At 40.7% G+C, this 19,057-nt stretch overlaps 1 protein-coding gene across 3 annotated transcripts in view; it reads right to left on the bottom strand.

Annotated features, from left to right (window-relative positions):
* ZNF280D (zinc finger protein 280D) overlaps positions 1-12,644 on the bottom strand; it is a 38,297-nt gene extending 25,653 nt beyond the window's left edge. The window contains exons 1-6 of one of the 3 annotated variants that reach the window (XM_058811337.1): positions 12,550-12,644; positions 7,733-7,884; positions 5,995-6,028; positions 3,904-3,969; positions 3,426-3,796; positions 1,673-1,790 (exon numbers count right to left, since the gene is read on the bottom strand). In XM_058811337.1, the coding sequence (XP_058667320.1) occupies positions 1,673-1,790; positions 3,426-3,796; positions 3,904-3,969; positions 5,995-6,028; positions 7,733-7,801 (658 nt within the window). In that variant the 5' untranslated portion in view covers positions 7,802-7,884; positions 12,550-12,644. The remainder of the gene's footprint in view (positions 1-1,672; positions 1,791-3,425; positions 3,797-3,903; positions 3,970-5,994; positions 6,029-7,732; positions 7,885-12,549) is intronic. The other 2 variants (XM_058811336.1, XM_058811338.1) reach the window with 2 other exon arrangements.
* Between the last annotated feature and the right edge of the window lie 6,413 nt (positions 12,645-19,057).

Raw genomic sequence — 19,057 nt, 5'->3', positions numbered from 1 at the left:
GGACACAAGTCCTGCTCAGCAAAGGCTTCCATAGAGCTGGTATGGCCTTAGCACTTACCTGTATCACCTGAGGCTACTGGAGCATCCCACCATCACCACAGCAGCAACTGCTGCTGCTGGCATTAAACTTTGTGTAACTCTGCAATGAGGGCTAGGGAAATGACACAAGGTCTGACTGAGTTTACAAGGATCTCCAGTGAAGTATTTTATTTTACTGCAGAAAACCCTATTTAGAAACAAGGACTATTTTAATGTTAAAAATACTGTTCAAAATTCCAATTTTAAAAGCTTTACACATCTGTGATAAAAATTTTGAAGACTCTTTTACATACTTATAAAGGTGAGTAGTCCTGTCTATACAACCCTGACTAGTAAATTCTCTTTCAGAAGAACTATAATAATACACAGGTTTGCATTTTAGTTCTTTTGTTTGTTCATGTAAAAAAACCAGGCCTATTTTGAAAACTAATCACACCACCTCCAAGTATTATTTAATATCTTGCTGGTACAAATCAGATTGACACCTCTTATGATGAAAGTGCCTCTCTCAGCTGGAGTATGGACACCAGAATTCCTTGAATTAACCATATTCCAGGCTAGTTTGTCTCATTCTCTACACAGCAGGTCACAGGGACTCCAAGTACTCAGGACAGCAGGGAAAAGCAGTAGCCAAACAATTAGTTTTTGGTCATTTTGGTCACTTGGTGCTATTAATGAACACTTCAGTAGCCATTACCCAGGAGCTGGCTGTGCTTATACACACAATATTCCTGTGTAGCACATCCATGATGGCAAAGAAGGAGCAAAGTACACTGGCTGCAGCACCACCTTGCTGGCAGGTTTCTGAACCCACCACACCACTGAAAACACCTCAATGCTGCTCTGAGCATCTGTGCTGGCTGGGCCTGATTTCATAAATGATGGAAAAGACATGCTAGAATAAAAGCACCAAATGCACTGTGATGCCAGAATAGGCACATGAAAGGCAAATTGCTTCAGGCCTCTTAGTGCAGCATCCTGCACCAACACCTCCCTTAATCTGGAGCTGTGGATTCATGGATGCACTCCAGTCACCTCCACATGACAGATCTTTGGGTCACAGCAGCTTCTTGTTCCTCCAAGAGGGTGGAGTTTAAAAAAAGGGTTTTGTTGTCAAATTACATACTCTCTCCCTTCCCCTCCTTTCCAGGAACCATCCTTTTGATCCCATCTACTTCAACTCTTGCATATAGCAGTCAGGAAACCAAGATCATCATTACAGGGAATCCATCCAGACTCAGTTCTTCAGGTGCTGTTCACAGCCCCTCCTTTGCTAACAGTCTTTTCCTATTCCCATGGGCCAAAGAGTGATGAGTGTACTGAAAACAAACCTTCACCTGTCAATAAAGATAATAGTGGATCTGGCAATGCTTTTTCCCATCTAAATGAGCACTATAGGAAGACATCAGTTGATTATAGTCAGTCTAACGCACTGAAAAGCAAAGTCTGACAACACAAGACTCCAAAGTTTATTTCATTAAACATTATATAGTGTTATGTACAGGGGGAAGAAAAAAAGTAGTTATACTATATTCTAGAATTGCTATTTAAAGTTATAACCCACAGATCTGCACTAGAGTTTAATGACATTAGGTTGGTTGTTTCTCTTATCAACTACTACAGTTATACTCACCTGTTACAGTCACAGCTGGCCCAGTCTGGTACTGTGGAACTCCCGAGTTCTGTCTCACACCAAACAGAACACCAGATGTGTTATCTGGTGCATCTGGTGCAGAATCCATAATAAAATCCTGATAAGATATTTTCAAGAGGGAAAAGAAGTTTGAGGTTTAATATTTTCTTTTACTTGCAGGCTTCAAAGGGTTAATTTTAAAAACATATGATTGCTTAAAAAAATACTCAGCTGAAAATCAAGTTCATTATAATCTCCCCAAATAGTTTCTTTTGACATTTTAATAAGGCTGCAATTCTCATCAGTGCTTGTTAGTCTTTATAGCTGTGTATGCAGAACAATTGTGAGACCTGGGAAAGACCATTTAATGAAACACCACTAATCTGTTTGAATTACTTATTGTAAAGGCTTTTGTTCCAAAAAGTCTGATGACTGTTTTAAATTATACTTGGGTTTTTCAAAAAACCCAAATACTTTCTTCCTTCAACCTAAACTCAGGCATTTGCCTGTTACTCCTGCATAACATCTTGCTGCATTTCAAAAGATCAAAAACCAGAACTCAAAAGTAGTACAAACTTGCAGCAAGTAGAAGCTTCCCAAAGTAACAGTAAGGTAAAAATGGAAAAGAATTATTTCAACTCTGAAATAATTCAAATGCTTACACTTCATCAAGCTGTATTACAAAACAAAAAATTTACTAAAGTAAAGCAATCTTCCTAAAATAAAAAAAAATCAACAAATTTTAAAAACCATCTAATACACATACAGAGACCTTGTCATCAGTGAATTTGAGAGACAAAGGCCAAAATACATTTTGCTGGGGATAAAAAATAAAAATGTTCATAAACTGATTCCCATTCACAGTTGTGCTACTTATTTGAAAGCATCCGTGTGCAAGTTACCACATCTTTAACTACCACCATGTAAACCAAACTTAATGGAAAGAAATCTAAAGGAGCACAAGTACATAAACAGGTATCATAATCTGGTTTAGGACTCCTAAATACCAGACCAAAAAGGAAGATGCTGGTCCCCCCCATCCTGCCTTTTTACTATACATCTCCTTAAATGAAGACCCTTCAGGACCTTAATAAAGAGCCACTCTTTCTTCTGGTGAGTCACCTAATCCACTCTAACCAAATTAAAGATAGATGTTCAGGAGTAGCTGAGGAAATAGTTACTGAATTTCTGTGTTGTATTTGCTATGAGTAACAGCTACATGAGCTGCAATCACAATAGGGAAGGTGTCACTGTAGTCACAACAGTTTCAGAAGAGCCAGTAAAGGACAGCAAAGCACCTCAGCCTGCAGGCCACAGCTCAAGCACAACTAATGCTCAGGGGATAAACCTGTGGCAAACTCTTGAGTGCAGAGCCTGTGCACATCATTCACATTTGAAATGTGATCAATACAACAGCTACATACAAACACTGCATCTCTTACTGGTCTGTTGTTTCTTTGGTTTTATGTCCTGCCAATATTTTAATTTTCAACAAGATCATAGTTTCGGTATTTTGATGCCATGGACACATCTCCCCAGTATATACTAAACATATCCAGCAAGTTAAAAAAATAAAAAAGACAAACTTCAACAAGCAGCAGAAGCTTTAAGAGACCACAGAATCTGCTCTGGATATCCCAGATAAGGATACATTACTTTCTAAAGCATGTCAGTCTAACCTGGAATAGACAGAACTGATTAATTTATTCAAAAGTAATCATACCTTTTACATTATAAATGAATAAAGATTTACCTGGTTGAGTATTACAGGCTGTGCTGTTGCAGGAGTCTCTGGCCTGGATACAGGCTGAGCCACTACAGGAACTGTAATACTTCTTGATACTGGCTGTGTCGTCACTGGAATGGTTACAGGTCTGCTAACAGGCTGTGCTATTCCAGAACTTGACCCAGGCACCTGCTGTGTTGACAAACATCCAGCAAGTGGTCTCTGCAGTGTTTGTGAAGTTGCTGAAACATTCACTGCTCCAGCCAATGGCTGGAGTGCCACCGAGCTGGCGGCAGGTCTGGGCACAGCCTGGAAGACTGACGGGGCAGGCGCGGCGCCGGGGCCGGAGGCAGGCGGCTCGTAATGCTGGCTCTCAGACTTGAATGTAGTGACTGCACCTGTGGCAAAGGATTCCAAAGTCAGCTTTGTGTAATTCTGCAGTCAAATGTTTCATAAGTGTTGTGGATTTTTTTTTTGTAATTACCATATTAGGACAATAAAGTACCTCTACTGGGTGCACCATTCTGTATCCCCCTTCGTGGTGAGCTGAGGTTGACTCTGTTCAATATATCTGTCAAAAGTTACATTTATCTTAATTGCAAATAAATTAATAGCTTCATTGCTTTTGAAATTTAAAAGCTGCATTTATATACACAATTATGCCAATCAGAATTTGGGTTATAAATTAAAATATTATTTCTAAAACAAAAACCTGGCAAAACCAAGTGTCATTTGTACAAATTATGACGTGTTTTTCCACTACTCTTTGGCTAAGCTAGTTCATTTAACAATCTCAATGTTTATTCTCTTGGAGACAGGTTAACACACAGGAAGAATACAAACAACAACAAAAAAAGGACATGGCATTAACATTTCAATTTGCTGATTATAATGCATTCATCTCCATCTCTTTCTCACATATACCTAATGTTTTCCAAATACAAGGAAGCATTTTCTCTAAACCAGTAATGATATCATTTGCTTCTGTATTAGCAAAGTACAGCACTTACAAAGTGGATTTTAGACTTCAGGATATCTGTTTTCCAATGTGAAAGGAAAATCAACAGATGAGCAACTAAAGGAGTCATATTACAATTGCATTACAAGAGCACTGATTTTCTAACATATCCTACATGGTAGTCTGTGTCCAGAGTTCTGGCTCAGCAAGAGCACATGCAATTTTTTAAATTACATTTACTCCCTAACTAATACCACTCATATTCCCCGACTTTTATGTCTCAGTCTGGGATTTCTGACAATTTCAGAAAGTTACAAAAATATTCATCAAATCAAAATATTCTTCTACTCCCAGATTCTCAGTTCCATTAGTGTTGCTGACAAGTTGCTTGCTCTGACCTGTGAAAATATGCATACGAAATTAGATTGATTCTCTAATGTCTAAACCACAAGGCTTGAAGTAACTTCTGAAACCAGGATCAAATGACATCAGGTTCACAAACAATAGATCTCAGAGTATCTACATATTGTGTTTAATAACTTTAAGGCTATTTCCACCAACAATGGCTCATTAGTATACATTTCACCAGTAGATAAATATATCTAATAGCAGTAGAGCTCAGAACACCACAGCTTTCAACCTGCTACCTGCATTTAGATCATATTGATAAAAAAGCAGCTGCAACCAACATATTCAAGCAGGCTTGCATTTTAAAATATGACCAAATTTGGTGTTGCAATACTAATACTATTTTTACTTCAACATAACAGTAACTACAAACCAGGATTAAATTATTTTGGTATTTACCTGAATACATATATTTTGCAAGTGTTAACAAATCTATACCTCATACATGAATTCCAGAGTGAAATTAAACTAAAGCATCGTCTATCTACAAAAGAAAAACTTTTATAAAAGTTATGTCTTACAAAGCATAGTCAAGACATCTGATGTGCACACATTCTAAATTACAAAGGTAGATTTTATTGCTTTTAAAAAAGAACATTTCAGAAAGCCAGTTAATTGAAATTATAAACTACATTTACGTGACTCAATTGCTTCATCACAGACTTGATGTGCACTTTCCCCTCTTCCATCAAAGTGGTACTTGTCCCATTAGGTAAAACAGCACTGAAGCACAAGCATGCTGACATGCAGAGTAACATTTTAAAACAGTAACAAATTACAGGTTTGTATCATTGTGAAACACCAAGCAAGAACAACAAGTGGTAACTGTAGGAAAAATTAGCAGTTGCAGAAAAAGGTAAAGGAAACAAAGTGTGAACTACTTTTCATCCCAGCCAAAACAATCCTCCAGTACATCAGAAGGGACACTTGATGCTACACAGCTGTCTGACAGCAGGCCAGAGTTGGGGTATTTACTATTTCCTTCAAGCTTTCCACACAGTCTGTACGAAAACTAACTGTACTGTCAGGAAAAGGCTAAGAAAATGCAATGCATTGTAGAAACCACACCTTTCAGAAAAATTAAGACCCATATGTGAGTTTCTATTTGTCATCAATTTTTCATCTGATCAGGTGCAAATTAAACAGTGATAAGCAAAGTTGAGCTCACGGTATCTTGCCTATCACCAATAACAAACTGAAGCCTGACTAGTGCCAGGTAGTACTACTTACAAGCCAGAGAAGAACTGAGGTCATTCTTCCATAGCTGTTTTTGATAGTGAAGTAGAAGATTAAAAAGAGAAAAGTTGAGGAAAAGGAAGAAAAAAAGATAAAGTAACAAGTTATATCATAAGTGATTTTATTTGTGTCAGGACCGAGTATGGACAGCACTAGAATAAGAAGTAACCATTTTAAGTCTCCATCTTTTACCTAAGTTCTTGAAGTTCACAGAATCAACTATGAAAATTATAGTTTTCATCTGAATTTCTATCCTTTCACTACAAAAAAACTTGGAGGCTACAACAACTGCAATCAAACCTGGCATGTTTGTTTTTCCAACACAAGCCAGTGCCTTAATAGTTGTTGTGTGCCATGACCTACTGCCAATGACCAACAGCAATCCAGAGGTCTCTAGACCTTCCAGAAAAGAAGGGATTTTTCAGACATTCTATATGTTTGTAACTGCAGAAAACTTAAGAATAATTTTAAAATAGTCTTCAAATTTTTCAGAGTGTCCAGAGTATTTTTATAATATTCACTCTTCAAAGAATATTTTCTGGTGAGAGTACTTATCAGATTCTGTATTCTTCTCGTATTTTAAATAATTTTTTCACTTTTTTAACCTTGTGTAAGAAGCTTTAAACTTGCTATCCTAGTGAGCAAAAAAAGTGATAGATGCAAGATGAAAGTATTGTGAACTAAAATGACTGAACAGCTAGTAACAGCTCTGAAATCCATGCAGCAGAGTGTGACAAACAGCCTCATGGAACATTTTGTCTGGAGATCCTTTACTGCAAATTATACACCTTCAGAAAACTACTATGGAAATCTTAGCTACAAGCATTAGTAGAGACAAGGCAGAAACTGTGAGGAGTAAACCTCACCAGGCCAAGTCCTAGGTATGTGACTGCTAGGGAGACCTTGGGTCACAGCTCTCAAAAATTGACTACAAGATGGATACACACACAAAAAAAAAAAAAGTTTCATTACTAAAGTTAATTAAAATACAAGAAAAAATGTTATTCTTTACTTACCTGCCAAACCCCAAGCATAGGACAAACACGGAATTCTGAAACATCTCCTGTCATCACAACCACCTAACCTCACTCCCTGCACTACCTGCATTTAGGAGAAAACTAAGGAACTTGATGAAAAACTCTATTTCACAAAGGATGGGTAAATTTATCAATAAAAATCTTGTACTTCACAGACAGGCTTTCAGTATTTTCATATTAGTCACTTTCCAGATTATGCTTTTATTACAGACACTGAAGACAGTTATCTTGGTTTTGTCAGAATGATGTTCACCAACATATGAAATGAGAGGTGGAGGAAAAAAAAAGGAGTGTAACAAGAAGACTTTTAAATTCATGCACATTCTTTTAGGAGGGAGACACTCCCAAATATATAACTGAATTTTAACTATACTATGTAAGAAATTGCATGCATTATTTCAGCACTGCCTATAGGGGCTTTTAAACTCTGCCCCTAATGCTAAAACCTTCAAATGTCCTTATCTTGACCTCAGAGATTTGAGGTTAAAAGTAACCAGAGCTATGCGTAACCTGGGATACGTTTAATTTCAGACAGAATTTCTCAAGAATTCTGGTTTTCAGTAAGACAGAGACATACAGCTTTAAGGTGTGGAATGTCTTAAATCATTCTATTAAGAATTCTATACTTCCAAACTAAGTTTAACTTTCTAAACTTTGAAAGTTCTGTTTTAAGTGATGGAAAAGTGTTGTCTTACATGTAGCGGCTGGCTTTGAGCTGGAGATTTCCCCAACAAAGATTGGCTCATCATCATCATCTTCATCATCCTCTTCCACTTCTCTCACTCTCTTTTGCCAGGGTTCTAGCTCCTCTTCTTCACATTCCATAAATAATTCTGCCATCTTGAGACTAGATAGTAAAAAAAAAAACACAAAAAACACACACACCAAAACATTCAGTACTTTGATGCAATACTTCACTGCTCAATAAGGAATACTGCACTTGCCAATAATTCCCATAGAATGGTCTCCCTCCCTCCATGCTCTTTACAGATTGAACATGATCTGACACAGGAGATCTTCAAAGATTGATGCCACATCACCATTCTGACAATGACTTGGATGCTCATCTTTGCTATTAAAGAGAAAAGACCAAAGATATCCTCCACAGAATTTAAGTTATTTTTGTGTAAAACACCAGTGACTATCAGAGGAAGCCTCTGACACCACAGTGAAATGTATCTTTTAAAAAATTCCAGGAAAGTGATTCCCAAGAAACATGAAGGGCATTCTACAAGGCACATAACTGAGTTAGTGAAACGGTGATTACAACTTCATTCTCTTTGCATATTAAAAAGCCCAACACAAACAAAATAAAACCCCACCCAAACTCACAGCATCCCAAATTTTCTAAGATTTTGCCAAGGCTTCCCATAAGGTCACATTTTCTTTAAACCCTAACAAAACCTACACACAAAAAAAAAAATCCCAAAAACCCACAAAACAACATCAAGAAGAACAAGCAAACCACCCATAAAAACCAATTAAAACAAAAAAAAAAAACTCCACAACAGCAAAATCCCCAAGTTGTACCTACAATGCATTGCATACCACTTCCATTACCAATTAAGACATGATTAAAATTTTGCATAGATCTCATTAGATGTGAAGTCCCTCATGCCTGATAATGTTTTCTTGCATTAAAAAAGTCATGTATAAAACTAGTAATGAAAAATCTGTACTTTTTGGAATTAACCAAATTTACATCAGCATCTCTTATCATAATTGATTTTATTTGTTTTTTAAATAAACAGAGATGGCCAATAAAGTTTTCTTCTTTTAACATTCTTTAACATAACCTTGAATATATTTCTGAACAACAAAATAAGTAAGAAATGTTGCTATTTCTTTATATGGAGTACCAATAATCTAATAAAACTGCAGAAATAATTAGTCTGTACCAGCTTATCAGGGGAGCAGACAAGCATCCTCTACCTGTATGAGAATGGGGCTGCTGGTGTTAGCACATGTTAAGATCTGAGATGAAAGAAAGTAGAGAAATGCCCTAGGGTGACTTGATGATGCTTGTATCCCCAAACTGCTCTGTTCATGCTGGATTTACACCTTGGCCAGTGCCAGACCCACTACACAAAGCTCAACTCCTCCTTTGCTTCCTCCATCAGCTGAGAGTGCTGAAGTCAGACATGGTGCTAGGAAAGAGAACAGGACACTAAATTATTGTATGGGGGAAAAGGTAGATTCTGAAGTGAATTTCCACTTGACAGAGACAACACAGGCCACATGCCAGGTCTCAGAAAGAGAATCAAGCCTAACTCTGTAACTTTTTCTTCTCTATAGGACATTCTTTAGAACAGTTTTTTTATAACACTGAGGCAAAGTTTAATAGGCTTTAAGGCAAAATAAATTACTATTTCAGAGGCTTCTGTTACAGAACAGACAACATAAATGATCAGTGTTTTTATTTTAAGAATTTAGTATTACTTGACCTCAGGGGAAAAAAGGAATAAATTATAAAATGTGCTCAGAGCATGCAATGCAATTTACACTAAAAACACAAAATAGGCACAAGCAACCATATATGTTAGCAGAATGCTAACCAGATACATGTAGTAACCTCACCTACACTGTAACACAGCCAATTTTTCCCTTAAATACAGTTAAAAGGAATTTGATAACACAGCCATGGGCTTTTAGAAAGTGACACCAACTGCTGATACCTCTTATGGATATTTCATTTTATGCATCAGGATACACCCGTTAAGATACTCTTAAAGGTGACTCAAAATACAGAGCCTCTTTTAAAAGGCAAGTATCATGATTAATTTCACATCTTTTCACTAATTTTTTTTTTCTTGCAATGTCATAATTTGAAGCCAAGCTTTCACTGACTTCTCTTTCCTGGGAAGAAAGCTGGCCTAATGAGTTCCTGCCCTGCTCCTGCACCGTGTCCTCAGTTGTGCCAACCCAACTTTGCACAGAACTATGGTGTGAAGCAGAGCAGGTTAAAAATAACCTGGCCTAGTAACAGTTTTATCAGCGCAATTGAGAGGTCAAAAATCTGCAGCCTGAACAATCAAAAGTGCAGCAAGGGGTCATTGATTGGATTAGAGGAGATGTACAGGAACAGCTCCTGCAAGTGGTCTCCATTGCCAAAGGAAACCTCTACATCCATGTTTAGAGTACAAATAGCTTCCAAATTTTTAGCTTTTTTAACTACATTAACACACAAAATGTATTCTAGGAATCCTGTCAGCAGTGCTCTCAAAGACAAAACCAACTGTGAATCCTTCCCCCACTCTGCTTAAATATTTCCCGGTGGTGGTACAGACACCAGTGTAAAAAAAGTAAACCTACTGACAATAGACTTTATCTTCCTCATGTTTGAATGTGCATAAGCATATATTCATGTTTATACACACATTTCCTTAAAGGTGCTCCATGGAACCGAGATGTGCAAAACTCCAACGCGATGCTGTATGCATAGACACAAACAAAGTGTTGAAAATGGTATTGTAAGGTAAAGCATCAAAATTGTGAATAACTTCTTTAAAACACTTTAAAAATAACATTATCAACTATATCAAGATATTGCTTTAAAAAGCAACTGCCCATCTAAAACTAAGCATAGCTATGGAAGTTCATTAGGCAGGCACAAATAACGAACAACCTGCAAAAACACAAGCCCTGGAACACTACTATAGTTACTAGGAAAGTGATGAACTAAAAACCTGATACAGGACAGATTACAAAATGAGAGCTCATTACCCTAAACAGCAATAAGCTTCTGATAAAATAAGTGTTTTAAAAGCACTATTTTACCCATCTTTATCATGGCAGTTAGGTTTAAAAATACCTAACTTTAAAGAAAAAGAGTTTATAAATACAGTTGGCTTTTAAGAATTTAGGACTTAAAAGCACTTGCATAGAAACAACAAAAAAAAATCTAACCTGAGTAAATGCATCAAGACTGTAACAGCTGTAGTGAAAATAGCAGAATGATGTGTAGAAGAGCACCATAAGGATGGACAGAAATTGGCACTATAGAAAATCACAGTAGATATAGCCACAGTAAGACTTAGGAGTCACTGAAAATCCCGTTACCACTTCAAATGGGAATTTGTCTGTTCCACTGTTAAGCTCAAGTGAGCCCTTCAATACTCAAAACTTCCTTGGATTAGCCCAAAGTCAAATAATTAAAATGAAATTGGTAGTGAGCTCAAAGAGTGAGGACATTTACACTAACCAGAAATATGTCAGACTAGCCTTGTCACCTTTTCATAATAGAATCATAGAACATTCTGAGTTGGAAGGGTTCCACAAGGACCACAGTGTCCAACTCTTAGTCCTGCACATGACATCCTTAACAATCACACCACGTGCCTCTGAGCATTGACAAAACTCTTCTGGAACTGGAAGGTTTGGTGCTACAACCACATCCCTGAGGAGCCTCTTCCAGTACCCAACCGCTCTCTGGGTGAAGAACCTTTTTCCAATATCTAACCTAAATCTCTCCTCACACATTTAAACCATTCCCTCGGGTCCTGTCACTGGTCACCACAGAGATCAGTGTCTGTCCCTCCTCTTCCCCTAATGAGGACCGCCATGAGGGCTCCCCTCAGTCTCCTCTTCTCTAGATCAAGTGACCTCTGCCACTCCTCTTATGGCTAAATTATAATTTTTCGCCAGTTTAATAGATGCATTTCAGATGTCCAGAGAAGTTACCTTATTTACAACACAGATCACACAATGGACTACATGATGTATTTCTCAGATAACGTCCCATACAGGCACATAACTTTCCACCACATTAGTTGATGAAGGGTGTACAATCCAGAGCTCCACCAGGACTGGGAACAACTGGATTATAATTGAGGGCTGCACTTGTATAGTAGCAAAGAAACAATGATCAAGCTAAAAGTGAACCTGAAAACTGTAAAAAAACCAAAACATAAACCCACTTCCCTAAAACACAAACCTCAGAAGCCAACGCTGCCCTCTGTGCCATGAGAAGGCACAAGCTCCGCCTAGGGAAGGGCAATATCGGCGGTGCCAGCCCGCCAGCAGCTCACGCCGCCGAGCCGCGGTGGTAGCAGGCCGTGGCAGCAGCCGAACAGGAGCCGCTGCAGCCGGACCGCCCCGCGCCCGCGACCGCCGGCACTCGGCTCGAGCCCGGGGCTCCGGTCTGGGGAGGCCCGCACGGCAGAACCGCGGCCGGCGGGAAGGAGGCCGAGCTGAACCGCGCCGCCAGCGCCGCTCGTGCTGTTAACGCCCGGGGCCCTTGGAGGGCCCCACGCGGCCGAGCGCGGGCGGAGCGAGCCCTGCCCGGGCCGCCCTCGAGGGCAGAACCGGCCGGTGCCAGCGGGGCCCGCGGGCGGCTCGCGGGGGCCCTCACAGCGCGGGGGCCCCGCTCGGGGACGCCAGGCCACGCTCCGACCTAAGATGGCGCCGGTCTCGCCGGCGACAATCCCCCCGCGTCCGTCCCCTCCGAGCGCCGCTCCCGCCGCCCGGGGAGCGCGGCAGGGCGGGCCGGGGGCATGGAGCGGGCTGACCTTACCGTGCTTCCTATCCGTAGGGGCCGCGGCGGGACAGCCACTCCCTGCCGCCCGGGCCAGCGGGGGATGGGGCAGCGCCGGCTGAAGCGCCTCGCTCACCTCACCGGGGCGCGGCGCCACCTCAGCGCGGCCGCCGCCGAGGGAACGCGGGCAGGAGGCGGGGGCAGCCGCGGCCCCGCGCGCTGCCTGACGGGAACCGCGGGTCGGACACATCGCGGTACCCGCGATCGGGGCGGGGCCGGGCCGGGCCAGGGCGGGGCGGGGCCTGCGCCATGTGCTGGGCCTCACACCCCGGATGGCACCGCCGCCATGTGCCGGGCCTCCCAGCCCGGTATAACACAACACCGCCGGGAGTCACAGCCTGGTACAACACCGCCGCTATGTGTTGCGCCTCACGGCCCCGCTAGCAGGAGCTGCTGCTGATGTTGGGCCTCATGACCCGGTCCGCACTGCTGCGGTAGGCCAGGCCTCCTGCCCAGCAGGCCCAGTCCAGCCTTGCACTGCCTGCTCTCTGCTTTGGTGAGGGCACACGGGGCCAGTGCCATGCTCTCGGGGAAACCAGCCAGTATCAACAGAGGCTGGGAACTGAACAGATCGAGAGCAGCCCTGGCAAGAAGGTCTTGGAAATGCTGGTGGACTCAAGGCTTAACATAAGCCATCAATGCTCGCTTGAAGCCCAGAAAGGCAAACGTGGCCTAGGCCGCATCCAAAGCAGTGTGGGCAGCATTGAGAGGAACAGGATTCTGCCCCTGCACTGTGGTGAGGCTCCATCTTCAGTACTGCATCTCTTTATGGGGTCCCAGCACAGGAAGGACATTGACCTGTTTGAGCAAGTCCAGAGGAGGCCACCAAATTGATCAGAGGTACAGAGATCTCTCCTATAAGAAAAAGCTTTAAGATTTGGGATTGTTCAGCCCAGAAAATACAAGATTTTCATAGTAACCTAATTCCAACCTTTCAGTAGGTGAAGGGAACTTCCAGGAAAGATGAGGCAAACTGTTTACCCTGAGCATGAAGTGACAGCGTCAAGGGGAATGGGTTCAAATTGAAAGAGAGTAGGTTTGGCTTGGATATTAAGGAAAACATTCTTTACTGTGAGGGTGATGAAGCTCTGGAACAGGTTGCCCAGGGAAATTGTGGCTGTCCCATCTGTGGACGTTCAAGGCCACATTGGATGGGCTCTGAGCAACTTGGTTGCATTTTATATGTCCCTGCTCACAGCAGGAGGTTTGGAACTAGATGATCTTTAAGATCCCTTCCAACCCAAATCATTCTAAGATGTGCTCCACTGCCTAGGAACCACTCTGGCTGTGATATTTGCACCCCTTGAGCTGGGACCGAAGCCCCTTTGCAGCTGCACCTCCCACACTGACACAGACCACATTTCCTTACCAGCTCGGCCACAGGTTTTACATAGTAATGCCTTAAAATAATTTAATCGTGGTATAGTAACTAAGTCATAAAATAGCAGCTCGAGCAGGGTACCTCGCAGGAAGGACCCCGGACTTTTATACCTTCACAGTCTAAGGGTTTGAAATTCTGGGCTCATTGGCTCCTGCCCCGCCTGTGTGTCCCTCACCTGTGTCCCCGAGTCCTTTGTTGTGCAAAGGGTCAGCAGTTCACGGCTTCCTGCCGGAGCTCTCCTGCGAGCTGAGCCTGCAGCTCCAACTGCAGCTGCCCCCGGGGCCGCCAGCACTGAACGGGCTCTTCAAAAGCGCGTCCCGGTCCCGGTCCCGGTCCCGGTCCCGGTCGGGCCCAGGGCCCAGCACGGTTCCCCTCAGCGGCTCCGCGGGCGCAGTTCCCGCTCGCTGAGCCGCGGGGCAGCCCGGGGCGGCGGGCAGGCCTTTCCCTGCGGGACAGCCAGCAGCGGGAACCCCCCACAGCCCCGGGGCCGAACAAAGCCAGGGACAGCTGTGCCCGGAGCTGACATCGCATAGAGGCAGCGGAGAATGTAGCACACAGCGTGCTGCTACAGTCAGTGGAGCAGCACAGATACTCAGTGCTGTTCAGGCTGAGGGTTCGTTGTGCACCTGTGTTCTCATTTCCCCGCTGGGTTAAATATCAGTCAAATACATGATCAACTCTTCCAAAGCTTTATTGAGTAAAACATTGCCATTACTTTCAGTAGGATGTCGCTGGACACAGCCTTACCTGGGCAATGGAGTCGCAGTTCCTGGAGAAGGCAGCCCTGAAGCGCCTCCAAGAGCTGCGGTTTCACTCGCCTCAGAATTTGCATATGAAAATCGAAAGGTGACATAGTGTAATGAAAAGTAATGCAGTTTTCTCATGCCTTTTTGTCTATAGTTCAGTCTCACCCTGGCCAATAACTAAGAATGCTCCGGAGTTTGAATTAGGTTTTTTTTTCAGGTTTTCTGTCCATTATTCTCTTAATTTAAAAACTCCAAAAACCCCAACCAACCAAGCAATCAAAAGTTAAAAAACCAAAACCCCAACCAAAACCAACCAACCAAACAAACAAAAACCCCAAAAAAACAAAGACAAAAAATACCCCACCACCAGTATGATCATTTAGTAAAATATGAAAATATTACTGGTGATTTTCAAAGATAATATGAAAGTACTTAAATATGTAATTTATATCTCACCTTTTTCAGGCCATTCTTCTCACAACTTATTGTTGTACTATTTTCCATAACTACCTTCAGAAATACAGTTTATTTTGTGTAAATTCTCTCTCAAATATAGGCATTTTTTTCAGATGAGTGAGTGAAGTGGTCCCTCTCCTTGTGAGCTTAAGCTGTGTTTACGCTGGAAAATATTCTCTTCATTTTAACTAATATCTTTAGCCTTGAGATGCTTACAGAGTAGTTTGGAATCTTAGTGAAGAAAAAAACTCATTAGTAGTTAAATAATTGCTGTTTAGTGATTATGTCATTAAATCATTTGGTTGTTAGAGTTTAGTAGTTAAACAATTACTAAACTGTGCCCTTCAGCCAAAGAAGGATGAAAAAAGAGGAGGCAGAAAACATAGCTAAAGGATGGGAGCCAGAGTTGAACTTACTTGAAGCAAAGTGACTGGGAAATAGCCCATTTACTTGGAACACACATTTTCAACTACTAATTTACCTGCTGAGAAATCATTGCAGGTGTTTATATTCCTTCTAAATCAAGATAAAGAGAATATGAAGATTGCAAGGTAAAACATTGAAAAATTGTGAAGTAACAAAACCACAATGCCCTCTGTACATTTTTGTAATTAAACTTGTGCATTCCAATGGTGCACAATTGCATACTGTCTGTTCTGCAAAGCCCCAAGTCCTTGGACAGATTGGTGTGAATGTCTCACACCATCCCACAAAGGCATAGGAGCAAACCAGAGTTTATCAAGTGAGAATTAATAATCATTCATAACTCTAAAACACAAATTAATCAAGGATAGGAAATAGTCCCCGTAATTGCAAAAGAATTCCAGGGAAAGCTGTAAACATATGATACACTCTAAAGAAAAACTTAGCGGGAGCTGATAGAACAATTGAATTTCATGCAGTTGGGCAGCATTTGTGCACTGTTGACTGTAGCAGTGCAGCTAAGCTTGAAAGTTAACTAGTCTGAATTACTTCATCTGTTATTACAGTCTGCTGGCTTGGGACTCAGTTGCTAAAGAGACATTCCTTCACCTGTAGAAAGGTACTGACAGCAATCTCTCATCAGTTTCTGGGTTTTGCCTCAAAAAGCACAATCTGTGCCAGAGAAATTGATTGATTGCTATATCCTTCAGTGATACAAACTGCTTCTATTGCTTGTTGCAGGTTAAAAAACTGGGGGAAGCACTACTGAATTACTGTGACAAATACACCTAACGATGATTTTTTATATTACTATATTTATTTTAAACTCTCAAACTCCATGTTGTGTCTAGTCACTATTTGAGCATGATCTGAGAGTCAGAGGGCAGTTGTCTAGTCCTGATTTTGTATGTCAGTAAAACACCTGGAGCAGAGTGGGGATGTCTTGCTCATTAGCACTGAAGTTTGGGTTTGTTTAATATTGTTTGTTATTCTTTGAGGCACTAGACACAGACAGCAAGTACCAACCCGTATGACATTGCAACTGGAGCTGCTGCCAAAGCTTCATTAGAATAGGTATGTTCAGATGGGAAGCCTGGAACTATGAATGCACAAACAGATACTAAATGAACATCTGCAACACAAACATTATTCAACACATGTATGCTTTACTCATTTATTCCATAAGGTACACTTGTAAAATTGATTGCATTTAGTCTGCTGTGGTTTGTTCTTACAGTATCATACCTTCAGGAATTTGGCACAAGTATAAACACTGAGGGGTGATCTAATGTGTTTATAACTTTATTTTGTACTGCTTGTTAGGCACATGTAACATGTTTATAGTGTCCTTTTCAAGATAATATGAAAAGTCTCAAGTATGCAACCCTGAAGAAAGCATAAGCTTCCAGTCTTTGAAAGTATGCTTCTGTAAATGAAGAAGAAAACCTCAACCCAAACCATAATTTATCTTTTTAAATACTTCCAACATATCATTATGCAGAATAATAATAAAAAATTAGCATCTAGGAGAGCCAGTGTCTCATCAGCATGAAAACACAGTCTAAACTGCTTGAAATTACAAGAAATGTGTGAGTTGGGTGAGCTGTATCAGAGTGAAAATGGCTACAGAGCCATCACTATTAAAAATTGAATTTGTTCATTTGGAAGAAAAAGAAAAAAAATTTTTTTCTTTTTTCCAAGCAGTTTTTCATGGCAGCTTCAGGTTAAAAGAAGTTCAGTAGATTAATGTGAAGAAATAATATTTGAGCTAATTTAGTTTTTATTTAAGAAATTGATCTTGGAAAAATGATGCTATGTACATCTACTTACTACAGCTGCTCACCCAGTTCTCAGAGCAGAGACACGGGGACCTTGTCTATTGGATTTTTATCTTTCCTCTTCAAAGAAATGTAATCCAAAATGTCTACTGCTGTATGTAATCCACATGGTAAAGAAAATCCAAGGAAATGGCTCTTTGGTTTAGCCTCTGCATCCACTTCTACTGAATTAAGTAATTCAGCAGTAAAGAACATTGTTCCACTGAGGTGATTCCAGACTGTCTTATATTGACGGAAGTCTTACAGAGCATGAAAGGTGACATAACACCAACTCAACAAACAACCTGGACATCTTGTTGAAAAATTACACTACTGGGTAAAGTTTACAGTCATATTTACTGCTTAAAAAAAAAAAAAAAAAGTGAGTAATATATATTTATTGGAGCAGTTGTCTTATTGACAGCAGTTGTGCAATCCTACAGCCAGATTGTTTTCCTCTCTCACAAGCCTTGTCAGAGAAAGAAAGGGTGTTGTCTGTTATCTTGCCAAGATACTGTAGTTTATTAAAATACGGTGAACAGATATTCAACAGCATGTGTCCTTGTTAACAGGAAGTGAAAATTTCTTCTGTGATGCTTCCTTTTGTTGTGATTTGTAAAAATTAATTAACTCATGCAAAATATTAACCATTGCTCGTATAGGATTGCAGACGCAAACCACATTCTTTTGAGCAGAAAAACGTAGGACAATTCCTTAAAAAAGGACAGGGGAGGGGAAGGGGAAGGGGAAGGGGAAGGAGAAGGAGAAAGGAGAAGGAGCAAAGAGAAAAAAGAAAACACAGCTCCAAAAAAGTGAGTTATAACTTGTAGAAGTACAATGTTCCAATGCAGCTTTTAAACTATTGCAGATAGTACCAGAAGTGATACATTCTGCTGCTACTTTGAAATCATAAAAATAACTCACATTGTCTCACAATGAGTTGCCATTGGGACGAATTTGAAAATACCTGACAAATAAACATAGAAACGCATTACTAAACTTCTAAGCAGAATTTTCTCATCATCCAAAACCCCCAAACTTATAATATTTCTTATAATAAGAAATAAAGACAGAAAATCTGTTACATGTAATATTCCTTTAGCGCAGTACTGTTCAAAATTTCTGCTGAGGTATCACCAGCTCTGGATCCATCACTATGAGAAGAAAGTGACACACCTTTAGATTGTTAAATTTCTTTATGTTCTTTAATAGTAACAATGTGTTTGCTTAGGAGTTTCTGTCAAGAAAACTAGAACTGAAGCCAATTTCTTGTCATTATCATCACATCTGTAAAACTTGTCCATGAATTCTGAGAAAGTCTGTGCCAATAACTGATTTTTATTTATCGGACTGGCTGCCAAACTGAAAGGAAAGAAAACATTAGGATAACAAAACAGAAAACAACAGGAATTGCTGTCTTATCCAGTAGCCAATCAGTTACAGTCTGTAAGGGGACATGTCTTATTTTTTGTAGGCTCAACACTTCCCACAGATCTGATCTAACCAGAGTTTCACAGGGTATTTGGGGTACTCTTCTCTGATTTATCTGTTTCACTTCAAGAATGTTAAATGTCTGTCTGAACAGAGATTAAAAATCTGGGATGTCCCATCTCCCCAGTGTGTGGTTTACATATCAGACTTGAGTCATTCTGACTCAGTATACA

Source organism: Ammospiza caudacuta, chromosome 10 (genome assembly GCF_027887145.1).
Source record: "Ammospiza caudacuta isolate bAmmCau1 chromosome 10, bAmmCau1.pri, whole genome shotgun sequence".
Taxonomy (NCBI): Eukaryota; Metazoa; Chordata; class Aves; order Passeriformes; family Passerellidae; genus Ammospiza; species Ammospiza caudacuta.
The sequence above is the reverse complement of the archived record's forward strand: the minus strand, read 5'-3'. Positions and strand labels throughout refer to the sequence as shown.